A 13588-nucleotide genomic window follows, 5' to 3' on the forward strand; every position below is an offset into this window, starting at 1 on the left:
AATGTGGAATGTAATATTTAAGTATCTTTCACAGTTCATGTTCTAATGAGTATTACAGGCAGTATGGTTTTGGTCCCACTCTCTTCCTATGCTACAGTGTGATAACCCCAAAATTAATCATGGAAGTATATGTGTTCATTGGAGTTTTAATAATTTATTTCAACGGGTATACCAACAGTAGTTCTGTGTTCAAGATCTTTCATAATCTTATCTTCATATTGAACCCTCACAATAGGAAGGTTTTTTACAGATTTTAGTTAATAATAAGGATTTCACAATTTAGAATCATAACAGATTCCTGGCCCTACTCGGGAATTAATGTAATGCTTACATATACTGTTTTTAAGCACTGCACAGTCATCTGAACATTCCTGTTAGGTAGGTCACATGAGAAGATAAAAATAAATTAAATGATGTGTTCATTTATGTAAACTTGTAGATCTTGTAGGTAACACACATCTCTAGGAGAGAAAAAGGCAAAAACACCTAGTAGATTATCTTGTCTGTTTCTCTGCCAGTGCCATAAAGTACTTAATGCGTTCTACTACTTTAGGTACAGTTGGCATGATATCTCCAGAACTGCAGGCATTGACCATCATGTTAAGTTTAGTCATTAAGAGAGTTTTTTTTTTTTAAACCTCACTTATTATTGATTATTCACTATTATACACTGTCATTGCAGTAAAAAGAACTTTGTACACTGTTAAAGGCATCCCAAAATGTGTAAGTTTCCCTTTCTGTTGGGATGAAAAAATTAGAAACCCTACAGCTATCTCTCTTCCCTAGTCTTTGTGTCTGACTGACTGTCTTTGATCCTGTGATTATAATGGTCTTAGTTTGAGTGTGTACTGTAAGAATTGTTGCATGGTGTCATTTTTAACAAGTGTTCTTGACTTTTTTTTTTTTTAAAGGCATCTTCTCTTTTTCAATCCCTGTTCTAATTTATGTATCCTCTGTGTTGATTAAAGGTGAATAGTGTGACTGCATGACACTTTTGTAAGAAGCAGACTCAGCTAGGATGTTACACCATCACTGTCGGAGGAACCCTGAACTGCAGGAAGAGTTGCAGATTCAGGCTGCAGTAGCTGCTGGGGATGTTCACACTGTGCGCAAGATGTTGGAACAGGGCTATTCTCCAAATGGTCGAGATGCCAATGGCTGGACCTTGCTTCATTTCTCTGCAGCAAGAGGGAAAGAGAGATGTGTTCGTGTATTTCTTGAACACGGAGGTGAGTTGCACAGAGATGAAAAGGTCTTGGGTTCCATTCAAAAGTCTTCCATTTCCAGATTGGTATCAGATTATTTCTGAAGTAACTTTCTCGTTTTACCTCATTTGTTTCTTGGGAGTGGTGCTTTTGTTTCTGTCTCCACTCCTCCACACTACTTGTTTTGGAAGTTGGCTCCATGAATGAGCTGGCAAACTGTCTAGCCTTTTATCTCCGTTCTTTAGTTCTCAAAATTGCCAGGGAGAAATTATCAAAATGAATAAGCAATTATAAAAGTAAGAGAATTTACGGCACCTTTTTTAAGCCTTGTCTGCACTACAAGGGAGATGTGGTCTTAATTTGAGTTTGCAAACTGTAGATAAAATCCTAGTAAGTGCCTAACACAAGGCAGTTTGTAGTTCTAACCTGAGCCAGTTGGTCATGTTAAACACTAGGCTTCCCCCATAGACTTTTCATATGAGTTATTAGATCAAGTCAAATTATAAACTGCCTTGTCTTCACTAGGATTTTACCTCATGTTAGCTAATTTGAGTTACGCATGCTGCTTTTTTCAGAGTGAAGACAAGACCAGGTTTGTAACGATCAATTTGAAGGGTATAAACATCAAAGACAAGTAATTGGTTAGCACAGTATAAGAGGGAATCAATAGAAGTAAAGTTTTAACGTAAATATCACTCCTAATGACTTCTGTCAAAACATGGAAGTCTTTTAAGGAAGCACTTTTTCTTGAGTCACTTAAAGGTAATTGAGGCAAAGCACATCACTAATAATAGAGAGTACAGCAAATGTACATAGTACTTAGTACAGAAAGCACTCCTTACTTTTAGTCTTTTACCAAAACTCCTAGACTTTAGAGGTCAGTGGAATGAACTTGTCCTTGCACTGAACAATGTACAGAGTGGCAGAGATGGGTGTGCCACATCCCCAGTCAGAGCGCTGCCTCATTAAACTTTTTCTCTGCCAGAGAAGGGCTAGATGGAACTCCTGAACTCCCTAACACTGTTCATAAATCAGACAGATAGTTTGCTAAATTTTTACTATCTTCCCATCCCATAGAAACTCACATGAACCATCTGATTGATTAATAAAAACTACTCACATGAGTAACAGTGGATGGGATCAGGCCCCTAGTTTGTGTTGCATTATTTGACACATACATATATATTACATTACATTTAGGTTGCAAAGTCAAGCGATTTAAAATTAGAAAATGCCAAATTAAAAGTCAGAATTTAAGTTTCACGGGCAACCCTAAATCTGGCATTTCCCAGTTTTCAAGTACTTGATTTGAGATATATAAAAATCTTCTCAATCTTATAAATTTGACTTTCTTTCCAGATTTACAAGCTCTGTAAACTTGTCTTTTCATTTTCGGTACATCCTCTTATAACCATTTTCCTATAAATGCTACTGACTGGCTGCTATTTTTCCTTTTTTAGTTATTGCTTTTAATAAATCTATGCCAGGTGAGAATTATCTGTAATGAAATAGCCTAGTGCTGGCAGCAGTGTAGAATGCAGTTGGAGGAATTGGAAAGTTGAGTAACTAGGCACCTGAAGAGGAAGAGACTAACAGTGTGGGAGTTGGTCATCTGGAAGTAGACTGACCATTGTATCAGCTATAAATCATCCAGCTCATCAGTGTGTTAGTTGTACATAGAGTTTATGGAGTGAATTCTATGTTAGTGTTTTCCTTTATTCATGCCAGTCCTATGGCCCAGACACAAGGATGAAACCAGCAGAAGGAGCAACCAAATGCAAAGAGAATATACCAGCTCAGCAGAGTTACAAGGTATTTCTTAGCAATTTGATGGCATGATAGAGATCGGGACAGAGCAGTGGAGAGACTTAGCCTGCAAGGAGAATGGAGAAAGCAGCTCTTTTTCAGTATAATGGAAGCATGATGACAAATGGAATCTGCAGGAGCAATCCAAGCAGCAAGGAGCAGTGCTCCCATTGGAGCAGCACAGGAAAAAGAGAGGGGCAGAGTGGTTCACAGAATCGTAGAAAATTAGAGAAGCCGTTTGATCCATTCTCTTAGCCAGTGAAAACTTTTTCCCTCTGGTATATTTGTGCTTTCCAAATTTCATGCTAAGCCATCATGAGTGTGAAGCAAATTAGGGGAAGAATTATGCTGTGCTAATGCAGAGCCCTCTGAATCATGGCCAGCTAGGATCTTTAGGGTGCAGAGCAGTTAACTCTTTTATGTGTTTTATATTCCAGTAATACACTAGGCGAGTAAGACCATTGTTTGGCTGTGTGTATCAAAGTAATGGTGATAAGACTCGTTGAAACCAAAAGGAATTTAAGAAACTGCTGACAATTCAGAGTAGCGAGTGACCTGAAGGAGTTTCTGTTCTATGAACATTTGACTACACAATATCTAAATCTAGTAAGACCTTACAGAATCTAGGAGAAACTAGAAGGTGTGAAATATTGTTCACCTAGACTAATTGTATCTTTGTGGATGAAGATTAGTGCATTTCTTGAAGCTTCCTCGTGCCAGTATTGGCTTAGGAAATCCCATGCGGGCAGCACTGTGATGAGTCTTTCTGAATCTTGTGGTAGGGGTAAGTCTCTGGAAGGAAGCAAGCCTGGAATAACGGGAGTACAAACAGCCACCCGTCGATGTGGCTACCATCTCTTGTGCAGGTGGATTGGCTCTGCCAACCGGAGAAGCTCTCCTGTCGGCATAGCAGCATTTTCCCTGAAGCGCGACAGCGATGCAGCACCACTGCAGCATTTTAAGTGTAGACTTGCTCTTCATAACAGTCCTGTGACGTTTTGGTGGGGGAACGGAGGGGAAAGAGGAAACCCATCACAAGGAGTCTCCAAACAGATTCTTTTCAGATTTATGACCAGTGGCCTTACAACAAAGCTCACTCTCCAGAATTGGACAGTTACTTAAGAGAACAGTGCAAACAGAGAAACCTAGAATGAGCAGGGTTATACATTTGACTTCAGTACCACAATGTTAATTTTATTGTGGGATGGTAGGAATGGAAAAAACCTTAGTAAGTGCTTTTGATCCTCCCGATGTGCCCCGCATAATAGTTTGTCCACAAGATGGCAGCAAAGCACTTTCTTAACAATAATGCGCAGTCTTTTCGGTTTGTTTTTTTAAATGATCTGACTGCTTAATTGAGTAGAAAATTGGTAGCAGTGGTCCAGTAAAAACCCATAATCTTAACGGGAATTAAAATATCATTACCATATGGTGCTGTCCATCATATTGGCTTTCATAAAGCTTAACTGTCATGTGGCTTGTTTGCACAATTGATTGGATTCCTTTACTTTTTCCAGTGATATCTCTTACATAGTTTGCTACTTCTTGCTTGGCCTTTATATAATTAGGAATAATTGAATTGGATTGGAGGTAGAGGGGGAAGAAACACTTACAAAAGAGTGGTCTTGTTTGAGAGCCAATGGTGTTAATTCAAATACGCTGCTAGTGCTAATCTAGGTGAGTCTAGAAACAGAGATCTCATAGACTTATATACAAAAAGAAAAGGAGTACTAGTGACACCTTCGAGACTAACCAATTTATTTGAGCATAAGCTTTCGTTTTCCACTGCATGCATCCGATGAAGTGAGCTGTAGCTCACGAAAGCTTATGCTCAAATAAATTGGTGAGTCTCTAAGGTGCCACTAGTACTCCTTTTGCGAATATAGACTAACACGGCTGCTACTCTGAAACCTGTCACAGACTATTTACATCACTGTAATAGGTACGCCGCAACCTGTTAGGTTTTTAAGCAGGTGGCTTGATGGATAGAATGGATCAAACAGATGGAGTGGGAGTGATTTGAGAGAGGATCTAGAATGTTGGCTGAGCAGTCTGGAGCTAGGAAGTCTTAGAGCAGCTGACCCAGGGAAGAATATTTTTTCAGCTGATCATTGATATTTTTAATATCTTTGTGTTTTTTTTTTTTTACTCTACAATGATATGGGCTCTATTTTGGAGCAGGTTGGGAAAGATACCAGTTGCTTCCTTCCAAAACAGGACTGCTCCCTGCAGTTATCTTTGTCCGGTTTCATTTTTAAACTTCTCAAGTGCTAAGGCTTCTGCTGCTTCTGTTGAGAGACTATTCCACTGTCTAATGCAGCTCTCTGTAAGGAATTTTGTCCTGATACTTAATCTAAACTTGTCCTTAATTTCATCTCATTATGTCAAGCTACCCCCTTTACTTACCTCAGGTGGCAACGCTTCCTGTTCCTCAATACCCTTTGTGGATTGTTCCCTCCACTGCTCTGTTTTTAATTGCTGAGCCATGCTATGCTTATTTGGCTCTCTTAATCTTTCCTGTTTTTATATTTTAAAAAAAACCAAAAACCTTTCAAGCTCCCTCATCGCTTTTGTTGCTCTCCTCTGAATTCTGTCTGTCTTGTCAATATTTCTGGTGAGGTGATGCCCATAACTGATTCCAGGTGTGGGCACTTGAGACCCATATAAAGCAGAACTTTTTCGTCTCCATTCTGTAACTGGATTCCTCTGTATATTTAACTCAGCGTTACATTGACCTAACTTGCTGCCAGATCATATTGCAAACTCCACTTGTACCTTCACAGTAGGTTAGAATTTGAGATTGGGCTTGGGGGGCAGAGAAGAGGGTAGGGGATGAGGGAACCAGTATGTTTATCCCAAGCAACACATACAACACCCAACACTGGAAGAGGTGTTGGCAGCCTCCAGAGGGAGCTATGTTCTGTCCTTTGACCTTCTGGAAGAAGGGTCACTCCATCATACCCCTTTCTGCACCTCTTCCTCCCCTTGCCCTTCAAACACTGGATTTATGGATGGGGAAAAATGCGATGAGTGAAGTGTCAGAATGCAGCAATGTGGCTGTCAGGGTTTTGCACAGCTGAAATACATAATGTGATATGTCAAATTAAGGCTGGTCTTCCATGTGGACAGCATTTCTCTTTACAAACCAGGAGACTTGGGTTAGGAAATGGACTCTGGTTTCCAAGCTGTAGACTGGTAGAAGTTGAGCACATTACGAAGTGATGCACATAGGTGAAGGCGGCGGGAGATGACTCTTTGACTGCCTTGCCAGCTGGGTAAGAATGGTAGTGGGACAGGCTCCATAGTCCAGTTAGGTGGCTAAAAGTAAGATGTTAAGTGCATGTGAGTAAAGACTTGTGAAAAATAATTTAGGGTGCAAGGGGTGTGTCTCTGTGTCTTGGAGTGAGGAGTGGAATTAGTTAACTTGGTCTGGTTGATTTATATTTATTTTTGTATCTATATGTAATAAATAAGAGAGCACACGCACGCTATCTGAATTTCTGTGCGTTTAGGGGAGGGATTGGGGGAGACTGTCCAATCACTTGTGAATTTAGCACTGCCATATCTCCTGATTATTTTTTTTTCTCTCATAAGGGGATGCTTACATTCTTGTAAAATCTTAAATTTTTGTAAAACTATAAATTCAGAACAGACTTTTCATCTTATAAAAACAGACTTTTATCAAGATGATCTGAAATAGCATATATCTTACATGCTTTGGAAATCCTACAGACCACAGAGAAACTTTTTACTTAATACAGTATTACACCCTAAAAACAACACCATCTTGCCAGACCACAAAACATCTGTAATTTAGGACAGCAGATGTTGCTACACATGCTTCTTTTTAAGACCAAGAAGTAGCACAAGGGAAAATAAAAGAGAGAGAAAGAAGCACGACATTACAGAGCTGGAAAGGAACTGGGTGGACAAAGAAGTTTGAGCAATTAGCTTAAAAGTGATAAGAGAACTATGCGTGTGTTTAAACATAACTCCATTTTTTTTCTTGTTGATTACCTTTATTAAACGAAATAAATCATTTGACTCTTCCTTAAAATAGAACTTTGGACCAGATTTTTAAATGTATCTAGGCGTTGCTGCACTCAGCATTGCAACACCTAACTGATTTAGGAGTCTAAATCTCATTTTCAAAAGGGATTTAGGCAATTTTGGTTCCTAAGTGAAGTAATGCCTAAATACTTTTAAAAATCTGGACCATAGTCTATAAAAGCAAGAAGTAGTTTGAGGCATGTCAAACTATTTCAAGATTTCTTGAAGAGTAACATTCTGCTGGTTTTATTTTTTTTGTTTTTGTTTTTTTTGATTGCAGTCTTTTGTACTCTAACTTTGTCCCTTTGTTTTGTATTTTAACTTTAGCTGATCCCACAGTTAAGGACTTAATTGGAGGCTTCACTGCTCTGCATTATGCTGCCATGCATGGCCGGGCAAGGATTGCACGCTTGATGTTGGAATCAGAATATAGAAGTGACATTATCAATGCAAAAAGCAATGATGGCTGGACTCCCCTCCATGTAGCAGCCCACTATGGCAGAGACTCATTTGTCAGACTCCTGCTGGAGTTCAAGGCTGAGGTTGATCCGCTCAGTGATAAAGGTACTACACCGCTTCAGTTAGCCATTATCCGAGAAAGGTCAAGCTGTGTGAAAATCCTTCTGGATCACAATGCCAACATCGACATTCAAAATGGTTTCCTGTTACGATACGCTGTGATCAAAAGCAATCACTCTTACTGCCGAATGTTTCTTCAGAGAGGGGCGGATACAAACTTGGGCCGCTTAGAAGATGGACAGACACCATTACACTTGTCTGCTCTTAGAGATGATGTGCTTTGTGCACAAATGTTATATAATTATGGAGCAGACACTAACACAAGGAACTATGAAGGACAGACCCCATTGGCTGTTTCAATAAGTATTTCTGGAAGTAGCCGACCCTGTCTGGATTTCTTACAAGAAGTAACAAGTATGTATGTAAGAAAAGTTAATCAAAGCAAGCACTGTCCTTTTTTGGGTTTAACCTCATAGAGACATTTAATCCTAGCATCTCACTGCTAGTTAAATGTGTTAGAAAGTTCCTGGGGGTGATCATGGGGGAAGCTCATTTACTGTCCTTCTCAGGAAAGGAGCTAACACTGAGGACACCATATTTAAATTAACTTGTTTAGAGAGAGAGAGAGTCTGGAAGTGTTCATCAAAAGATCTGTATGTGGCTGTAAAATCCAGCTTTATTGGAGCTGGCCTTAAGTGCAAGCATAACGTGGCTTCTTAGGATCCTTTGCTTGTTTCAAATCCTGCAAAAAACTGCAGCTTACTGTCTCATCTGTCATTAGGACCAGAGCAGGAGGAATTTTTCTGTTTTTGTTTTTGTTTTTGTTTTGTTTTTTTTCTTCTCTTCTTCCCCCTTCTCTTCTTCACCCCTGACAGCAACATGAGCCTAGTTGTTTTCTTCTGCCTGTATCTGTTCAATATCTGGGAACACTAGACTTACTGAAGTACCCTCCCATTCTAAAAAGCTTTTGATTTTTGACTACATTATGCAAGATGTTAGAAATGGAGTGACCTATTTAAAAAATTCCTGCATAAGGAGGATGCTGCCACTGAAAATGTTCAGGGTCAAGAACTGCATTGCTAATAAGGTAACAAGGTATAAAGAAGGATTATTATTGAGAGGGCCTGACTCCTTCTCATGTGCCCAGGATAGTCTTTCAGTATGTGACATGTCTTTGAATTACAAAGTAGTATAGGCAGTTGGTGTGTGGCTTTTCAAAGCGTCTCTTTCTTTCGCATGTTGCATTTTCAAACAATGAAAGTTCATCACCACATGCAGTATAGGCACTAGAGAGGAACTGAATTTTTAATTATTGAATCAGATGAAATTTAGCAACTGTAGATACATGTAAGCATTCGGAATCGGACTTCTAATTGTATGCATGACTTGTATTACTGTAGTCACTAAAGACCTCTAATTCATATATATCTGAAAGCTTAATATATACAGTATTTGGATAGGTGAAGGTTGGATAATAGGAAAAACAAGTGGTGGGGGAGGGGGGAGAGACTTTAATTTCATTGAATTTTTTTTATCCAGAATAGAATTCTACCCCCTTTGTTGCCTGTCTTTGGAAACATTTCTCATCATGTTAGTGGTACTGTTGGAGTTATTTATGGACAAAATAATATCCAATCTTCTAATTTTCCATAGTCTTAGTGGACTGTAACTGTAAGACTGAAGCATATTTTAATCCTTTGAAGTGTGTCCCTAATATCTGAAGCTTCATCAAAAAAACTGCAAACTTAAATGACTTATTTGTTATTTGTAGTTTGCCGATTCTGCAGTGGAATTGCTAGCTTCTAACAAGTTAGCATTAATGACTTCTTTACTTAGAAGTCAGAAGTAATTCCAAAGCTTTTAGATGCCCAGAAACTCTAAAAGTATCCTTATAGCTTTAAGAAGTAGCAGTTGTCTTTATTAATACATGCACACAAATAGTCAAGAAACCAAAGACTTAGAATACTGTTCCATCTGCAGTGGTCATTCATTTATTTGTGTGTACAAAAATAATGCTTATGTCTAGCTATAATTTTCAAAGTAATTGAGAACATTTCATTAAAATTAGTGTCTTTTCTTCACACGTTACTGTTATTGTTGTTCTGAAGGGCTAAGCATATATTTAAAAAAAAAAATAATAGTTCTAATATCAATGTGTCCTGCTAAACCACATGGGGTTGAAGCTTGTGGGATCTGTGGTGGGAATTACAGGAAGTGGAGCTTCTTAAATGGGGATGGATGTAAAGAATCTGGTAGAGTTCTGATTGTAGTCTGGAGAGGGTTTCATGTGGTTTCCACCCCACCCCCGCCATTGGCTTCAGCAGAACCTGAGAGATTATAAATGATCTTGATGTGTCTGCTTGGGTTGGGTGCAGGTCTTTTTTCTAGCGTCCATCTACCCCATCTCAGCAGCACTTCTTCAGTGGCTGCTTTAGGATATTTGCGAGAGTTGTGTCACTATATAAACTAGAATTATGAAGGTTTAAAATGGAAGAGAAAGTAGGATTGGTTGCAAGATCTCTGGTTACTCAGTCTCTGTTGTGTTAGGCAAGGGGAAACAAAGCAGGATTAAATCAGTTGCAAGGTGGACACTGAGTTTGAAATATCTCAGTCTCACTGGTCCTCTCCTGATTCTGCTCTTGTGGGAGGAGGGTAGTGTGACAATGGCCTACGCATCAGAGGTAGTTACTGCCATCTTTGAAAAAAGAAAAGGAGGACTTGTGGCACCTTAGAGACTCACCAATTTATTTGAGCATAAGCTTTTATGCATCCGATGCAGTGAGCTGTAGCTCACGAAAGCTGATGCTCAAATAAATTGGTGAGTCTCTAAGGTGCCACAAGTCCTCCTTTTCTTGTTGCGAATACAGACTAACACGGCTGCTACTCTGAAACCTGTCAGGTGTTGCTGTGTCACCACACATAGCCGGCCATACTCTTGAACTGTTTTTTGCTTTAGCTTTGGACCAGGACCACTTCTGCCTTTGTTTTGAGCTCAGGATACACATCGCTTGAGCCAAAGGGCCTTCTTTAAACATCTTTTGACTTCCTACTTCTGAGACAGATCAACATGTAGCCCACTGTTGTAGAATACTAATAATCTTATGTCACTTATTTTTGGCGTGGTGTCTCCTAAATGCCATCTCCCCATGTTTTGTTTTTATAAGTTTCCTTTGTATGCAGATGGCCTGGGGCAGATGAAGCATGTAGAGAGTCAGCTAGTAGTCTGGTGGCAGATGTCCCCAGCTAGGTCAAGTATGCAGTGTAGTTGTAGCCATGTCAGTCCCAGGATATTAGAGAGTCAAGGTGGGTGAGGTAATATCTTTCTTCAGACCAACTTCTGTTGGTGAGAGAGACAAGCTTTAAAGCCACACAGAGGTCTTCTTCAGGTGAGACAGATCGTTACATAAAGAATTTGTGAAATCTCACGCCATGGCACTGCATGAGAAAATTTCTTTGCCTCCACCACATCAGCTATTGTTAGGACACTGAAAAATTTATTTCTAGTAGTGGACAATTTGAATTTTTGCCGTCTCATTCAGTAGCAAAGTAGAGTGTTTTAGAGTCTTAGATTTGGAGCTTGCCAGGCATTTAGTTTTTGTTTGGATGTTTGTCCAGTTTTTTAATGTATAGCTTTGTTGATGTATTTTGTGTGTGTACCCAGTGCTTTGAATGAATGTCTTAGATCAGTCACAGTAGTCTCTATTTTAACTATGGGAGCCACCACTGGAAGGCAAAGTTTTATAAATTGTAAGTTAATTTGTAAAGGGCATCAAGCCAATATTTTTAAGATGTACTTTCAAAAGCAAGGAACTACATACACACTTTAGACAATTACCATCTGGTTTCCAGTCTAGGCATAAGTCACCATATTGAAAATTCTTATGCATCTTGAAGAAATATAGTATATTTCTGTCTTTGCTGGCGCTTGTGGGCTTGTTGCTTTGAACTTTTTTTCCTAAACTGGAGTCAGAACACTGGTACCACTAGTCTCACTACAGACAGCCTATAGCTCCCTATAATGGAGAACAGACAAGAGACCAAGTCTAAATACATCTCCAATCTTTGAATTAGATCTATAAGAAAGACCTGATTTATTTGTCTATGTTTCCCTGAGGAAATTTCTCCTGTGCTTTCCAGTGAGATGTGGGGGTCAGACATTTAACTTCCTTTTGTCTTGGGACTCCTTTACATATTGAGAGGCCAGATTAGTGTAAGCATGGAGTTGGAAGTTTTGCCTTGGTTTCCCAATCTGGAAAATAGATAATACCTGCCTAGTTAACAAGGATGGTTGGGAGGATTAATTAATGTTTATATATTGCTTGAAGATTAAAAGTGCTGCATGAGTTTTGTTTTCTTCATCTTTCCCCAATCTTCTGTGACTTTCACTGTCTCCCTCCCAAGACATTACCTGTCAGTCACCATTGTAGCTGAGGTCAACTAGTCAGGTCTTATTTTGGAGGCCATAAGCAACACACATTAATTGTCCTGGGAGACTAAATGACAGGTAATTTATGCCATGTCCTGGCAGAGGTTTAGGAATATGAAATCAGGACCAGCCTCTTCATAGTCTTCTGAAGAATGCAGTGGGGTTGAACTTTGAGACCATTTAAAAAACAAAATGAAAAGCTTTTCATGAATACAGTGTGAGCAGTAATTATTTACATATACGGTTACAATCTCAGACAGAAACACTTAAACTGGAGTTCAGGTTGAGAAAGTAGCTGTAAAGTAAAAACACACAGGAGAACATTGTAGTCTAAAAATCATTAGAAAAATTCCAAGTTCAGCTTAACTGAAATGCCACATATTTGAAAGTTTAAGATGGTCCCAAAAAAACCCACTTAAATCTGTCTCCCCATAACTCTCATTGAGCTTAATCCCCATCCAGATGACAAGTTTAGCCATTGAGGAAAATCATCTATGACTAGCCAAGTAGGTTGCATATACCTCTAGAAGGAGACAACTAACTGGTGTATCCTGTGCACAGTCTACATAGTGTGAGTGCTAACCATTGTCAAGTAACAGTTGCATATTAACTAGGGCTGTTAACTCTCTTGATTAACTCAAAAAAATTAATCGTGATTAATCACAGTTTTAATTGCATTGTTAAGCAATAGAATACCACGTGAAATTTATTAAATATTTTGGATGTTTTTCTGCAATTTCAAATATATTGATTTCAATTACAACACAGAATACAAAGTGTACAGTGCTCATTTTATATTATTATTTTTGATTGGCACTCTAAAAATGATAAACAAAAGAAATAATATTTTTCAGTTCACTTCGTACAAGTACTGTAGTGCAATCTCTTTATTGTGGAAGTGCAATTTACAAATGTAGATTTTTGTTTTGTTTTGTTACATAACCACTCAAAAACAAAACAGTGTAAAACTTCAGAGCCTACAAGTCCACTCAGTCCTACTTCTTGTTCAACCAATTGCAAACACAAACAAGTTTGTTTACATTCACGGGACATAATGCTGCCTACTTCTTATTTACAATGTCACCTGAAAGTGAGAACAAGCGTTCGCATGGCACTTTTGTAGCCGGCATTGCAAGGTATTTACGTGCCAGATATGCTAAACATTCGTATGCCCCTTCATGCTTCAGCCATCATTCCAGAGGACATGCTTGCATGCTGATGATGATCATTTAAAAACGTTAAATTTGTGACCAAACTCTTTGGGGGAGAATTGTATGTCTGTTTTACCCACATTCTGCCATATATTTCATGTTATAGTAGTCTTGGATGATGACCCAGCACGTTGTTTGTTTTAAGAACACTTCCACTGCAGATTTGACAAAACTCAAAGAATGTATCAATGTGAGATTTCTAAAGATAGCTACAGCACTTGACCCAAGGTTTAAGAATCTGTAGTGCATTCCAAAATCTGAGAGGGATGAGGTGTGGAGCATGCTTTCAGAAGTCATAAAAGAGCAACACTCCAATGCGGAAACTACAGAACCCGAATGACCAAAAAAAAAAAAAAAAAAATCAACCTTTT

The 13588-nt window shown here is 38.8% G+C and overlaps 1 protein-coding gene across 7 annotated transcripts in view; it reads left to right on the top strand.

Annotated features, from left to right (window-relative positions):
- The window catches only part of ASB7 (ankyrin repeat and SOCS box containing 7), a 45000-nt gene that overhangs the window by 14049 nt on the left and 17363 nt on the right, over window positions 1-13588 (top strand). For all 7 annotated transcript variants that reach the window (XM_073304286.1, XM_073304289.1, XM_073304290.1 and 4 more), the window contains 2 exons: window positions 969-1229; window positions 7389-7994. In XM_073304286.1, coding sequence (XP_073160387.1) covers window positions 1019-1229; window positions 7389-7994 — 817 coding nt within the window. In that variant the 5' untranslated portion in view covers window positions 969-1018. The remainder of the gene's footprint in view (window positions 1-968; window positions 1230-7388; window positions 7995-13588) is intronic.

The sequence above is a fragment of the Lepidochelys kempii genome, chromosome 10, assembly GCF_965140285.1.
Source record: "Lepidochelys kempii isolate rLepKem1 chromosome 10, rLepKem1.hap1, whole genome shotgun sequence".
NCBI classification, from domain to species: domain Eukaryota; kingdom Metazoa; phylum Chordata; order Testudines; family Cheloniidae; genus Lepidochelys; species Lepidochelys kempii.